General features: G+C 37.4%; 1 protein-coding gene across 1 annotated transcript in view; it reads left to right on the top strand.

Annotated features, from left to right (window-relative positions):
• PDIA3 (protein disulfide isomerase family A member 3) overlaps positions 1-13,260 on the top strand; it is a 20,928-nt gene extending 7,668 nt beyond the window's left edge. Inside the window, exons 3-13 of the mRNA XM_014847105.3 lie at positions 41-158; positions 4,396-4,503; positions 5,703-5,832; positions 8,604-8,720; positions 9,032-9,157; positions 9,739-9,921; positions 10,737-10,845; positions 11,441-11,569; positions 12,404-12,483; positions 12,831-12,888; positions 13,106-13,260. Of these exons, the coding sequence (XP_014702591.2) occupies positions 41-158; positions 4,396-4,503; positions 5,703-5,832; positions 8,604-8,720; positions 9,032-9,157; positions 9,739-9,921; positions 10,737-10,845; positions 11,441-11,569; positions 12,404-12,483; positions 12,831-12,888; positions 13,106-13,219 (1,272 nt within the window). The 3' untranslated portion in view covers positions 13,220-13,260. The remainder of the gene's footprint in view (positions 1-40; positions 159-4,395; positions 4,504-5,702; positions 5,833-8,603; positions 8,721-9,031; positions 9,158-9,738; positions 9,922-10,736; positions 10,846-11,440; positions 11,570-12,403; positions 12,484-12,830; positions 12,889-13,105) is intronic.
• The last annotated feature ends 183 nt before the right edge of the window (positions 13,261-13,443 follow it).

Here is a 13,443-nt window from a genome sequence, read left to right as displayed (position 1 = left end):
GCATTTGGATAACAAATGGTTCGTGTATTTTAATCTTTAGGTTGATTGTACTGCCAACACAAACACCTGTAATAAGTATGGAGTTAGTGGATATCCAACCCTGAAGATATTTAGAGATGGTGAAGAAGCAGGTGCTTATGATGGGCCCAGGACTGCCGGTAAGGATCCTGGATTACATTCTGGAAACTGAATTTGTTAAGTATACTGTTCTTTGTAGTGGGAACGTGACATTTTTCTACAGAATATACTTTGAATCTTAAAAATTCCTCATCTAAGAGGTCAGTTTGGTAGCTAACAAAGACTTTTCTAAATGAGGAGATTATGTAAGTAATGTAGAAAATACTTCCACTTGAGTTGTAAGGTCAACTAGACAGTTTTTCATTTGACAAATATTTATTGAGTACTCTGTGCCAGATATTCTGAATATACTAAGTGCTTGGTATTTATTGATAAACGAAACAGACAAGGTTCCTACTCTTGTGGTGCTTACATTCTGGGTTATGAAGAGAAAAAGGCAACAAACAAGTTTAAAAATATAGAGAGATAACCACCTCACATTTATTAGAATGGCTACTATCAAAAAAGAAGAAAGCAGAAAATAACAAGTGTTGACAAGGATGCAGAGAAATTAGAACCCTTTTGCACTGTTGACGTGAGTGTAAAATGGTGCAGCCGCTATGGAAAACAGTATAGTGGTTCCTGAAAAAATTAAAAATAGAATTACTATATATGATCCACCAATTCCGCTTCTGAGTAAACCCAGAAGAATTAAAAGGAGGATCCTGAAGAGATATTTGTACACCCATGTTTATAGCTGCATTATTCACAATAGCAAAAAGTGGAAGCAACCCACTTGGATTGATATAAGCTCCATCTATCAATGGATGAATGGATATACAAAATGTGGTATATTAATAATAATTAGTAATTATATATAAATGTGTATGTAATACAATGGAATATCATTTAGCCTTTAAAAGGAAGTTCTGACACGTGCTACAACATGGATAAACCTTGAAGACATTGTGCTAAGTGAGATAAGCCAGTCATAAAAAGAGAAATACTGTTTCATTCCACTTATATGAGGTTCCTACAGTAGTCACATTCTTGGAGACAGAAAGTAGAATGGTGGTTCCCAGGGGTTGTGGGGTGGTGAGAATGGAGAGTTGTTTAATAGGTAGAGTTTCAGTTTTACAAGATGAAAATGGTACTGGAGATCGGTCATACAACAATGTGAATGTACTTAATGCCCCAGAACTGTACACTTAAAATTGGTTAAAAATGTAAATTTTGTTATGTATATTTTACCACAATTAAAAATTTTTAAATGTCAGTAATATCTATGGATAAGATAAATTCGGTTAGTGATAAGAGCCTTAAAGGAGGAAAATAAAACTGTATAGTATGATAGTGTTTAGGATTGGGGGCACACATAATGAGAGTGATCAGGGAGGTAACCTTTAAGCTGAGACCTGAATGATAGGAAGGAGCTAGCCATGAGAAGATCTGGGCCAGAGCCTTCTATGCAGAGGGAAAGCGGGTACAAGAAGGCCCTAAGGTGTAACTGAGCTTGATATGTTCAAGGGACAGGAAGGCTGTGTGGCTGGAATATAATTAACAAGGACGACAGGTAAAGTGTGAGAAGTAGTGGGGACTGGATCCTGTAGGGCCCATAATTGATGAGAAAAAGTGTTTTTATAGGATCAAAGACAGTTTTATCTTGAGTCTATCAAATAATCAAGCATATTTTACCTTTTTATGATGGAAAGCTAAAAGGAAAGGTGCTCAGTTTGGCCATTTTAGATGATGTGGTATTTTTTCAGTATGTATGATTGTAATTCATATACACAGCTCTACATATCATGTCCCCTGCCTGACTCTGATGTCATCTAAAGACTGTTTCATCTTAGGCCCCTTGCCCTGGCTGTATTCACAGCCTGAAATGATCTTCTCCCATGTTTGCATGCCTTGCTCCTTTTTGTCATTCAGTTCATGGCTTAAATGTCACCTCCCAGAGGCTTTCCCAGGCCATCAGACCTAAGGTAGCCACCCAATCATTTTCTTATATCATCCTCTTAATTCTCTGCACAGCACTAGTTACTATCTGATTTTTGTTCGATTGCTTTCTTATTTGGAGATTTATTATTTATTTGGGAATTTATTTGGAGATTTACTTATATTGTATGCTCCAAGAGAGCAGAGACCTTTATTTATTGCTCTATCCCCACCACCTAGACTCTCCACATATAATAGATACTCAGTAACTCTTTGTTGAGTTCATGAATAAATATTTTGGCCCAACTGAGATCACTTAGTCAACATTCAAAATTTGATATGTCTAAGCACAAAAGGAAAAAATCTTCATTTTCTTTTTTCTGAGCTTAAAAGCTTTGATGAATAACCCACGTTTATCATTCAGATTTTATCAGTTTAAATTAGGGTAGAGTTAGCGGTTAGAATTATTGATCTGTTTTCCTCTGAACTCGGACAGTTCTTAACTAAATTGCAGGTGAACCCAACCAGACTGCTACTAGGCAAATATTCTCACTTAGGCTGTCACATAGATTTCTTAAACTCGAGAGTTTCCCAGCATCTGACTAGGAGCTTTGGCTGCTCAGGATGGATTATTTTGTTCATGTACTCTAAGAACTATGCTGTTTGCCTTCCTGCTTAGACTGGTTACTCAGCATGCCCATTATATGTTCTAGAGAATTTTAAATACTCAGGGAGAAAAGTAACACTTTTCATCATAGCCCTGAGGTAAAGTTCTTTATAATAATTTATATTGTGATATAGTAATGACAGTCCCCTTGAAGACTGAACAATTCATATCTAATTTCAGTTAATCTATTGTTACAACCCTTTCTCTGTGAGGAGTTGAGGAAAACATTTAAAAGAAAAAAGAAATCATGAATGGAGACAAAGAAAAAATCCCTTAGGAAAAAATGCAAAATAGGTTCTATGATGTTGAAAGTTTAACAGTGCTCTGTCTCAGCAACTGAGTAGAGCCCTTAGAGAAAGGACGGAAGAGGTAGAATATCGTGGAGGAGGAGTGCTGCCTCTGTCTGGCCTGTGAGCGTTTTGAGCCTATGAATGGTTTCAATGGATCCCAGAAGAAAGTAGAATAATGGCATAAGGGATAAAAAGATTTTTTGTGTTTTTGTGTGGTTATCATTTGAAACTGTTTTACTTATCTAGCCCATTTCACCTCCATAGAAAAGGGTGATCTGGGAGATTCCTGTACATGGCATGGTTTGACCTATAGATAGTTAAACCGCCATACAAGCAAGCCGAGTCACCACATTTTCTGCTTTTAAAATGTAAGGCTACAAGTGATTCTTTGTGCTACTTGAGAATAAGGGATTTCTTATTCATTTAATTTATTTGCAAAATGGGTGTTTCTTGTACTTGTTATGTGCTGGGTACTATTCTTAGAGCTAGGTATAAATCAATAAGACTAAAATTGCTACCCATTTGAAATTGACTTTGTAGTGGGGACAGAGAGAAACAAATAATGTTAGAGTATATCAATTAGGTGGGTGAAAAGTGCTGGAGAGAAAGATAAAGCGAGAAAAGGAGATAAGGGAGAGTTGGAGATTGAATAGGTTTTAGTTTACAATGGGGTGGTCAGGGAAGTCTTCATTAAGAAGATGATATTTGAATCAAGACCTAAAGGAGGTGAGGAAGGGAGACAAGTGGATATCTGGGGAAAGTGTTCTAGGCAGAGAGAATAACATGCACAAAGGCATGATTTAATTTGGACTGTTATAAACACTTTAATACGTTGCTGGTAGGGATATAAATAAGTACAATTTCTTTAGGGGTCAGTTTAACAATTATAAACTGTGTAATTGTTTATATTCTTTAACCCAGTGAATTCACTTCTAGGAATTTACCCTACAGATGCACTCAATCATGTGCAAAATGACATGAGTACAAAGTTGTTTATTGCAGAATAATTTATAACAGGAAGAAATTGGAAACACATTCCATCAATTGCATCTGGTTAAGTAAGTTATAGTACATCCACACAATGAAACACTATGCAGTTCTAAAAAAGATTGAGGTAGCTCTTTACGTATATTGTCATAAATTATCTCTAAACTATGTTAAATGACAAAAACAAAATACAGAACAGCATATGTATATACTACCATTTGAGGAGAAAAGAAAGAAAAGAATAAATATGTAATTGCTTTTTTACACATAATATGTCTGGAAGAATATTTAAAAAACTGAAGTGTTATCCTGTAGGAAGGAAACTGGGTAACTAGGGACAAGGATATGAAGAAAACTTTTCATAGTATACCCTTTTGAACTTTGAATCATGTGAATGGTTACCTTCTCAAAAATTATAAATTTGTGTTGCTATAATCTTTTGTCTTATCTTTTAAGATGGAATTGTCAGCCACCTGAAAAAGCAGGCAGGACCAGCTTCAGTTCCTCTCAAGACTGAGGAAGAATTTGAGAAGTTCATTAGTGATAAAGATGCTTCTGTAGTGGGTAAGCAGCAAATATTTGATTATGCCACAAAATCGTCAACTTGGTTTCAGAAACCCTCTGTGTCTGACTAAACAACAAAATTAAAAGAGTTAAGGAAACCTCATGGGCAGTTGAAAAGACAACTCACAGAATTAGTACAGTATTACTTTAATGTGGAAAAAATTTTTTTATTTCAGTGACTTGGTGTTCTTACAGATGTAAAGATTTAATTTCAATTAAAGGACTAAAATGGAATATCTTGAGCTTTTTCTATCATTTCTTAAACTCTGAGATTTAACTCAAATAATAGGGTAGTCAAGACTGGAAACAGCATTTTAAGGTGGGAGGATAGAAGTAAATAATAAACCTCTCTGTCTGCTGTTTTCACAGTCATGGGGGAATTTAGAATTTAAGATCAATTGCTACAATTTGTGTATATTTTTAGAGGAATCTTTGCTTTGTCAGGTGTTGCAGTATCTAATTTTATCCATAAAATAACTTGAGCCAATTAAACACATTCTACATCTTGGGTGTCCTTTGTTTTGTTTTGTTTTGTTTTAAGTGCAATATATAATACATTTAACTAAAAAGTAAATGTAAATATGTAAGCTGTGTTTGTGCTTCTCTTAATCTCCTAATTATGTACCATAATAAAACTAACTTCCTGGCAGTAGAAGATGGTTTATCATTTAAATTTAACTAAAAATCACTTCTTATCATCTGGATTTTACTGATTCTGTATATTTTACAAGGAGTTAACCATAAGCAGACATTTAATAAACACTTATGTTTCAGTCACTTTTTTAGACTTGAAGTTCTAAAGACGAGTGAGACAGAGAAAAAATAAATAATTTTCAGTTTATTTTGACATATTGCCTTATTTAATCCTCCTGACACCTGAAATAGTCCCTGAAACTCTAAGAAGTTAAGCAGTTTGCCCAAATTTATTCAATTGTGAAAACTAGAATTGAGACTCGAATCTTGACAGATCCTCTCCCTTGGCTCCCTCAGAGATTTTTTTTAAATAGTAGAGGAAGAATTCTCATCCTAAGTAATCTGTCAAATATCCTAGGTAGTCATGGCAAAGCAGACCCAGTCTTCCTACCTGTCTTGCTTTGCATAATTGTCTATAATAGAGGTTTTGAAAAACAGAATTTTCAAGTTTTAAGTATGTCTCAGCACTTACTGTTTGTTCTTTGTGTTTGACATTTTCTATATAGGTTTTTTCAAGGATTTATTCAGTGAAGCTCACTCTGAGTTTCTAAAAGCAGCCAGCAATTTGAGAGATAACTACCGATTTGCACACACCAATGTTGAGTCTCTGGTGAACAAGTATGATGATAATGGAGAGTAAGTGACTGAGTTGAATGCCCTTGTAAATCTCTGGACGAAGTGCTGTTGTGTGAACTGGTGATTTTTATGCTTAGTTTTTCCAAAGGGTTTATTGAGCATTTGGTAGGCATTAAGCTAAGTGCTGGAAACTGTTGCTGCTTTTGAGGGGCATCTAGTAGGGAGAGAGAGAGAATATATTTAAAAATGTAAGTGTGAATAAGCATTATAGGTGTTATGATAGAAATAGATGCAGGGTGTGCTGGAAGTACAGAGGAGGAAGTGATTTTTTTCTTTTGGGGTGGCGAGTAGTATCAGAAAAAACTTCATAGAGGAAGTGACTCTTGAGTTGTGTTGTGAAAGGTAAGTTTTTCCAGGCAGGCTATGGTAATTGGGACAAAAATTATTCTAGATAGAGCAGCAGGAGTGAAGGCCCCAAGATGTGAAACATCCTAGGCATGTTGGGACTTGTGGTACTGCTGGAGTATTGCTTGTAAATGAGGTCATAGTGAAAGGTAAGGTTGGAGAGGTAAGCAGAGACCAAATTATAGAAGACCTTCTGAGCCGTACAAAAGAGTTTAGAGTTTATCTTTTAGACATTTGAGAGCCATTGAAAGACTTTGAGCTGGAGAGTAATGTGATTAGTTTTGTTTCAGAAGAAGTCTCTGGCACCCATATGGTGGTAGTTTGAAAGGGGAGGGATGGCAAGGCAGTCAGAGTCTAAATTAAGGCAGTATTAGGGGCACTGGAGAAGAAGGAGTGAGTATAAAAAATGTAAACAGTAGGATTTGGTCCCTAGCCGTGTGTGAAAAGGGGAAGACCTAGAGTGAATCTAGGTTTCTAAAGACTTGGATGACTGGGCCAGTGATGATCATCATCAAGCTGGGAAAAGACAGTGAGAAACAAATTTGCAGTGAAGGATGATGAGTTCTATTTGGGCGCAGTGAGTTTGAGAAATTTCTGAGACATCCAGGTGGTGAAGATCCAGGGGACAATTAGGTAAATGAGACTAGAATTCAGGAAAAGTTCTAAACTAGAGATAAAGATTTATAGGTCAACCACATGTAAATAATTATTGAAACCATGGGACTAGATGAGATCACTCGGGGTAAGCATATAAAGTAAAAAGGAAAGTGTGCCAAGGGCTAGTGTTCTTTTTTTTATATTTACAAAACATGTAGGGCTTATTGTGTGCCATTTACTGTTAACTCATTTAATCCTCTTAATAACCGGTGAGATCGATCTATTATTATCCCCATTCTACAGAAGAGAAAGCCCACAAAGAGGTTAATTTGCCTAGCTTCACACAGCCAGTAAGTGGCAGAACTAGGATTTGAACCCAGAAAGTCTGGCTGCAGCATTGGTAGGCTTGACCCTGAGGCTCTACTGCCTTTTAGATTGAGAGAGACCAAGTCTGTAAATGGCTGTGGAGCTGCTTGTGGCTCATTAAGCACGCCACATCTCAGCCTATTAACCTTAGATTTGTTCATTGTGGCTGCCTCTCTTGCCACTTGCCATTTAAAGTGGTCTGTCAGCCCCTGATCAGAAGTCTTATTGAGAAGACCTTATGTGAAGGATGTCTTAATGTGTACACCAAGGCCATATCGTCATTAAAGATTAACTGATTTCTGTTTTTTGAGAATAACTGCTCTGAAATTGGTAACTTTACCTAAAAAAATTAAAGAATAAAAAATTTTAACCTTGTTCACATTCTTGCTTGCCCAGCATGTTTGTATTAGGTTCCCTTTTGCTATGTAGTCTCTGTGTGTTCTATGAAAATGCCTGTGTTTTAACTGATGTAAAGTTAATGGTTAATATTGGAAGAGTGAGAGAGGGATATGAGGACTTAAAGGTGCTGAAGCATAGGCAAAGACAAGTGATAAAATTGTGTGGGGGTGTATATGTGTGTGGTGTGGGCAGGAGGAATGAATGAAGGAGAAGCTAGGGGCAAGATATTGGTAGTTAGAATAGTGGTATTTTGTGGGGAACCTGGTGCTAGATATAAACCTGTAACTCAGAACCAAATTAGGTTGCAGTTTTAGCTGAACAAAAGGCTAGAAGTTGAAGGAATTTGCTTCAAGTGTTGCAGTGGATTGAGGAGAACTTGGCTTAGGTGAGAAGCGAAGTAGTACCAGCGAGGGAAAAATTTGTAAACTTGGTTTATTGGGATAGAGAAATCTAGAAGAAAGGAATTTCTAATGAACTCAAGCTCAGTGTTATCCATAATTGTATACCTGCCTATAGAATTTTACAGCTGGAAGGAATCTTACATATTTTCTCTAATGAAGTAATTTTCTGTCTGTCTGGGAGAGTTGAATTCTCTAGGAGAGTGGCGGGACAAGGTGCCTTCCAATAGGAGCAAGTTCTCCTTTATTTTACTGTGTATATTGGGGCTTTGGGGGTAATTTGTTATTGTCTTTAACGATTTGGCACTTAATCATCTACTCTAACCCACTTTTGTGCTACTGAAAAAGCTGAAACCCAAAGGATTAAATTGATGCCTGTCCCAAGATCTTTGAAATTTGTTGTGGAGCTGGGATTAGAAAGAAGTTCTCTTAACTTTGCAACCCAGGGTTTGTTAAACCCTCATACCCAATTACTGCACTTGAGATTAAGGTGGTTAGCACCTTAGTATTAATGAGAAGATCATGTTGCCAAGTCTGTGCTCCCAGAAAAGAGTCCTTACGTGCTTAAATGGTGATAGTGAAAGTTGCAGCAAGAGGAGATAGTCTTTAAATAAAAGATGGAAGACAGGTCTTCTGCTGTCTACCTACTAAGATTTTTTTTTTAAGGGGTATCACTTTGTTTCGTCCTTCACATCTGACGAACAAGTTTGAAGACAAGACTGTGGCATATACAGAACAGAAAATGACCAGTGGCAAGATTAAAAAATTTATCCAGGAAAACATGTGAGTACCACTTTATACCTTGTTTGGGATTTCTTGGCTCCATTTTAGTTTGTTTACCTCAGTTATTAAGCAGAGCCATGTTTGGGATTAAATAGCCTCATTTAAGGGATTGTAACGCTAATAGTTGAAGTTTATATTAAAGCAGTAACGTGTAAGCCCTGGAATTCCTGTTGTGGTCGTGCAAGGTATATAACTCAATACTTATCCTATTTGTTGAAAATTTCTGTCCTTTGTAAGTGATATCAGTTACTTTGTGATAATTCTATAATATAGCTATAAACCTGCCAAATTTGATGTTTATTTCATTTCAGTTTTGGTATCTGCCCTCACATGACAGAAGACAATAAAGATTTGATACAGGGCAAGGATTTACTTATAGCTTACTATGATGTGGACTATGAAAAGAATGCTAAAGGTTCCAACTACTGGAGAAACAGGTAATAAGCATCATTTTTCCCCTTTGTAAACAATTTTACCCAGTGTGTAATTAATGATGTGAGAGCAGATAAGAATAGAAACATTTGGCTCCGAAAAACTACATTTGAAGCCATAACGACAGGTAACATAAACTATTTGCAAAGTCTCTTGGGCATATCTTCCGTAGGTGCCTTGTGACGCAACTGATCCTAACCTCCCAGTAAAAGATGCAAATGTGATCTAAAATATACTTTGAAATATTGTGCCTACTTGCGCATTGAGACTCTCAGTGCATTTTATCCTTATAAATTTTCTTTTCAGATCAGTAATTATGCCTGCGGTATTTTACAGTTATGTAATATAGAAAGATTCAGTAGGAATGGACTATTTGATTGGGTACCACCAGTTTGGCAGTGACGTTCAGTAAGACATTGGAGTATACCATAATCCTGTGTCAGTGGCCAAGAACACAAGTTCAGACTGATGCCAGAGGACTACATGGACTATAAAATGTAGTCTTTGCTTTCTAGCCTCTTGCTTCCTGGTTTCATTGCTTTACCACCCTGGTATAGTCTTGGCATAAATATCTCATTTCCTACAGAGTGATGATGGTGGCAAAGAAGTTCCTGGATGCTGGAAACAAACTCAACTTTGCTGTAGCTAGCCGCAAAACCTTTAGTCACGAACTTTCTGATTTTGGCTTGGAAAGCACCGCTGGAGAGATTCCTGTTGTTGCCATCAGAACTGCAAAAGGAGAGAAGTTTGTCATGCAGGAGGAGTTCTCGTGAGTTACAAGTTAGCGTGGATTTGGGGTTTCATTCTGCAAGGAAACTATTAAAGCCTTTTACACTACTGAGGATTTCTAGAGAACATTGGAATGCAAAAATAGGTCTTCTAGTCAAGACCTATGACTGTCATTTTTCTCAGTTAATTTAATTATAAGTACTTTAAAGGTCATAATCCTTAATAAATTCTGAAAACTAAAAAAAGGATGGCAGCTTGGAATTCTTACATGATTGTTTCCACCCTGCCTTAGAAATAGTAGACAGAGAATATTGAACAGTCTCTAAGATAGACGTAATTTTAGACCAACCCAACCCCTTCCCATCCCTACAGAATGTCTTTTCTGCTTGGAATACCACATTGATCTAAAGTAAACTCAGGGAATTGGAAAGATCTTAAGACCACAGACAATTTTGACCTTTACCTTCTGAGACTTTGGGAGATCAAGACGAGAGAAAATCTTCCTTGTAAGCAAATCATTAAAGCAAAGTACCATGAATAGGCAGTGTTCTCCAGAGTAACAGAGTAAGACCTGATTCTTTTGCAGAAGTGAGTTTCCAGAAGACCAATGTTTCTTCCTTCTCTGACCATTCTAATCCACAAAGTACACACTAGAAATACAAGGAAGTGGTTGGTTTCTTGTTCAGCCAGTAGTTCTGCATATTGAGATATAAGAGCTCCCCTCCCTTTTTTTTTAGCTTCTGATTTCTTTCTAGCCTTGAAATTGAAGCTAAAATAGGTAGAAACTATCCTAAGAAACTGCTTTTACTCCTCTCGATGGTGAGAGTACATTAACAAGACTCTTTCTGATTGCAGGCGTGATGGTAAGGCTCTTGAGAGATTCCTGCAGGATTATTTTGATGGCAACCTGAAGAGATATCTGAAGTCTGAGCCCATCCCAGAGAGCAATGACGGGCCCGTAAAGGTGAGGTGCTCACAGCCTCATCAAGCCTCTATGCAGCTGCCCCCCATCATTCTGTACCCCTCCCCACCGTTTTATTGGGATATAATTGACTCTCCTCATTTCTTTATTATAAAAGTGCTGGGTCTAAGTGATTACCTTGTTGGCTGTCATGTTTTTGTTTGTCCTCACCTCCCTGAGTCATAAAATAAATATTGGCAGAGCTCATGATGCTCAATAGGAGCAGGAGTATAAAACCTTCATAGAATTTTCTGATGGTGTTTCTGTTAGGGCTAGGTTACTTCTCAGCACAGAGCAAGCTAACCACTAACAAGAGTTTTAAGATGGTTGCTCTGAGATTATTTTAAGAAAGGGTTGGGTTGCACTTGTTTCTTGTGACTTCCTGAACATAGTTTGACAGGTGACAGACATGGTAATGATTTGGTGTCTGGAGAATGGCAACATCTTTAATACAGAGTGTAAATGCAGTTTGGGTTTCAATGACATTTTCAGTGGCAACACATCAAATTTGAGAGGGAAGGGGTCCAGAAACAAATACAGCTCATGAATTTATTCTTCAAATCACCTTACCAACTAGAGAATCTTCTGTGTTTTCCAGGTAGTGGTGGCAGAGAATTTTGATGAAATAGTAAATGATGAAAAGAAAGATGTGCTGATTGAATTTTATGCTCCTTGGTGTGGTCACTGTAAGAATCTGGAGCCTAAATATAAAGAACTGGGAGAGAAGGTAAGTCTGAACCATATTCTGAAGATAAAATTTGAGTTGGGAAGTTTATATACGTATTCAGCATTGGCTAATTAGTTACCCTAATTAGTTCAGTACCTAAATACTGGTAGATTTTTTTTCTAACTATCTCTTGTTTACTCAGTTTCTCCTGACTGCCCCCTGGTATCTCTAGCTATGCAGTGCCTCACCTTTCCACTCCTCAGACTCAATTTAGATTGTGGGTAAAAGTATCCAGGCTTCTGAATTTTAGTAATGGCTTATATGAATCTACTATGTTCCTTTATCTTAAAACTCTTGGTTTAGGGGCTGACCCTGGTGGCACAGCGGTTAAGTTTGCAGGTTCTGCTTCTCGGCGGCCCGGGTTTCGCTGGTTCAGATCCTGGGTGCGGACATGGCACCGCTTGGTAAAAACCATACTGTGGTAGGAGTCCCACATATAAAGTAGAGGAAGATGGGCATGGATGTTAGCTCAGGGCCAGGCTTTCTCAGCAAAAAGAGGAGGATTGGCAGTAGTTACCTCAGGGCTAATCTTCCTCAAAAAAAAAAAAGTTAAATAAAAAAATAAAAATCTTGGTTTAGCTATTATAGTGCCTTATGTAGGTCAAGTAATTTTGAAGATGGCTGTGTTTAGAGTCTTAATATACAGGAACCAAGAGAGAAAAGGGAAGCTTGTGGAAGGTTAGAGACTAAGTGCAAGTGTCACTACTCTTCCCATCTGAGCAGCAAAATTTCTCCAGGTGTTTAAAAATGGTATTGTTTTAAGTTCTGAATTGACTAAATGTCCGTCAGTCACCAAAAACTTGAAATTTAAAGATCTTGCCTTTTTATTAACAGCTTAGAAAAGACCCAAATATTGTCATAGCCAAGATGGATGCCACAGCCAATGATGTGCCTTCTCCATATGAAGTCAGAGGGTAAGTAGATTAAAAACCAATAAAAGTTTCGAGGCAATTGATAGGAAAAAATAAGCTTGTAAACCATTTCTTTATTGGACGTGGTTTGGGGAGTCCCCATGTTCCAGTTGAACACAGACCCAGTGATACCTTCCTGGCGTAGAGTTCTGCAGCCTGGGCCTACATGACTGCCACAGATTTTGTGAGCTCTCATATTCCTGAGTTTTGATAGGATGTAACCTAGCCACTGATGGAGAATAGTATCTGATCAGATGAGAAATCATGAAGAGCAGAAACACTTATTGGGGAAGTACATGTCAGAGTTACTCTGGAACCTGGAATTAGTCAACTTTTTTTTCTTCCCCCAGTTTTCCTACCATCTACTTCTCTCCAGCCAACAAGAAGCTAAATCCAAAGAAATATGAAGTAAGTGCTTTGTTTCATCTCCCCACAAATACACATACACACTTGTACATATCCAGTTCTTTAATTGAGTTTATTTAACTAGAAACTCTTTGAACTCTCGTGGTCAGTATATGTGGTCGCTAATATGCTTTTACAAACTGAAAAGTCTTCTTATTGGGGGAAAGAATCCAGGGTTCTTTAAAATGTTAAATTTTCAGAGTAATCTTTCTGTTTTCAGGGTGGCCGTGAATTAAGTGATTTTATTAGCTACCTACAGCGAGAGGCTACAAATCCCCCTATAATTCAAGAAGAAAAACCCAAGAAGAAGAAGAAGGCACAGGAGGATCTCTAAAGCAGCCAAACATACCACTTTGTAAAAGGACTCTTCCAACAGAGATGGGAACACCATTGGGGAGGACTGGGACCCATATGGGATTGTTACCTCTGAGGGCTGAGAGGACGGAATGGATATAATCTGAATCCTGTTAAATTTTCTCTAAGCTGTTTCTTAGCTGCACTGTTTATGGAAATACCAGGACCGGTTTATGTTTGTGGTTTTGGGAAAAATTATTTGTG

Source organism: Equus asinus, chromosome 2 (genome assembly GCF_041296235.1).
Source record: "Equus asinus isolate D_3611 breed Donkey chromosome 2, EquAss-T2T_v2, whole genome shotgun sequence".
NCBI lineage: Eukaryota > Metazoa > Chordata > Mammalia > Perissodactyla > Equidae > Equus > Equus asinus.
This window is presented reverse-complemented; position numbering and strand designations above follow the sequence as displayed.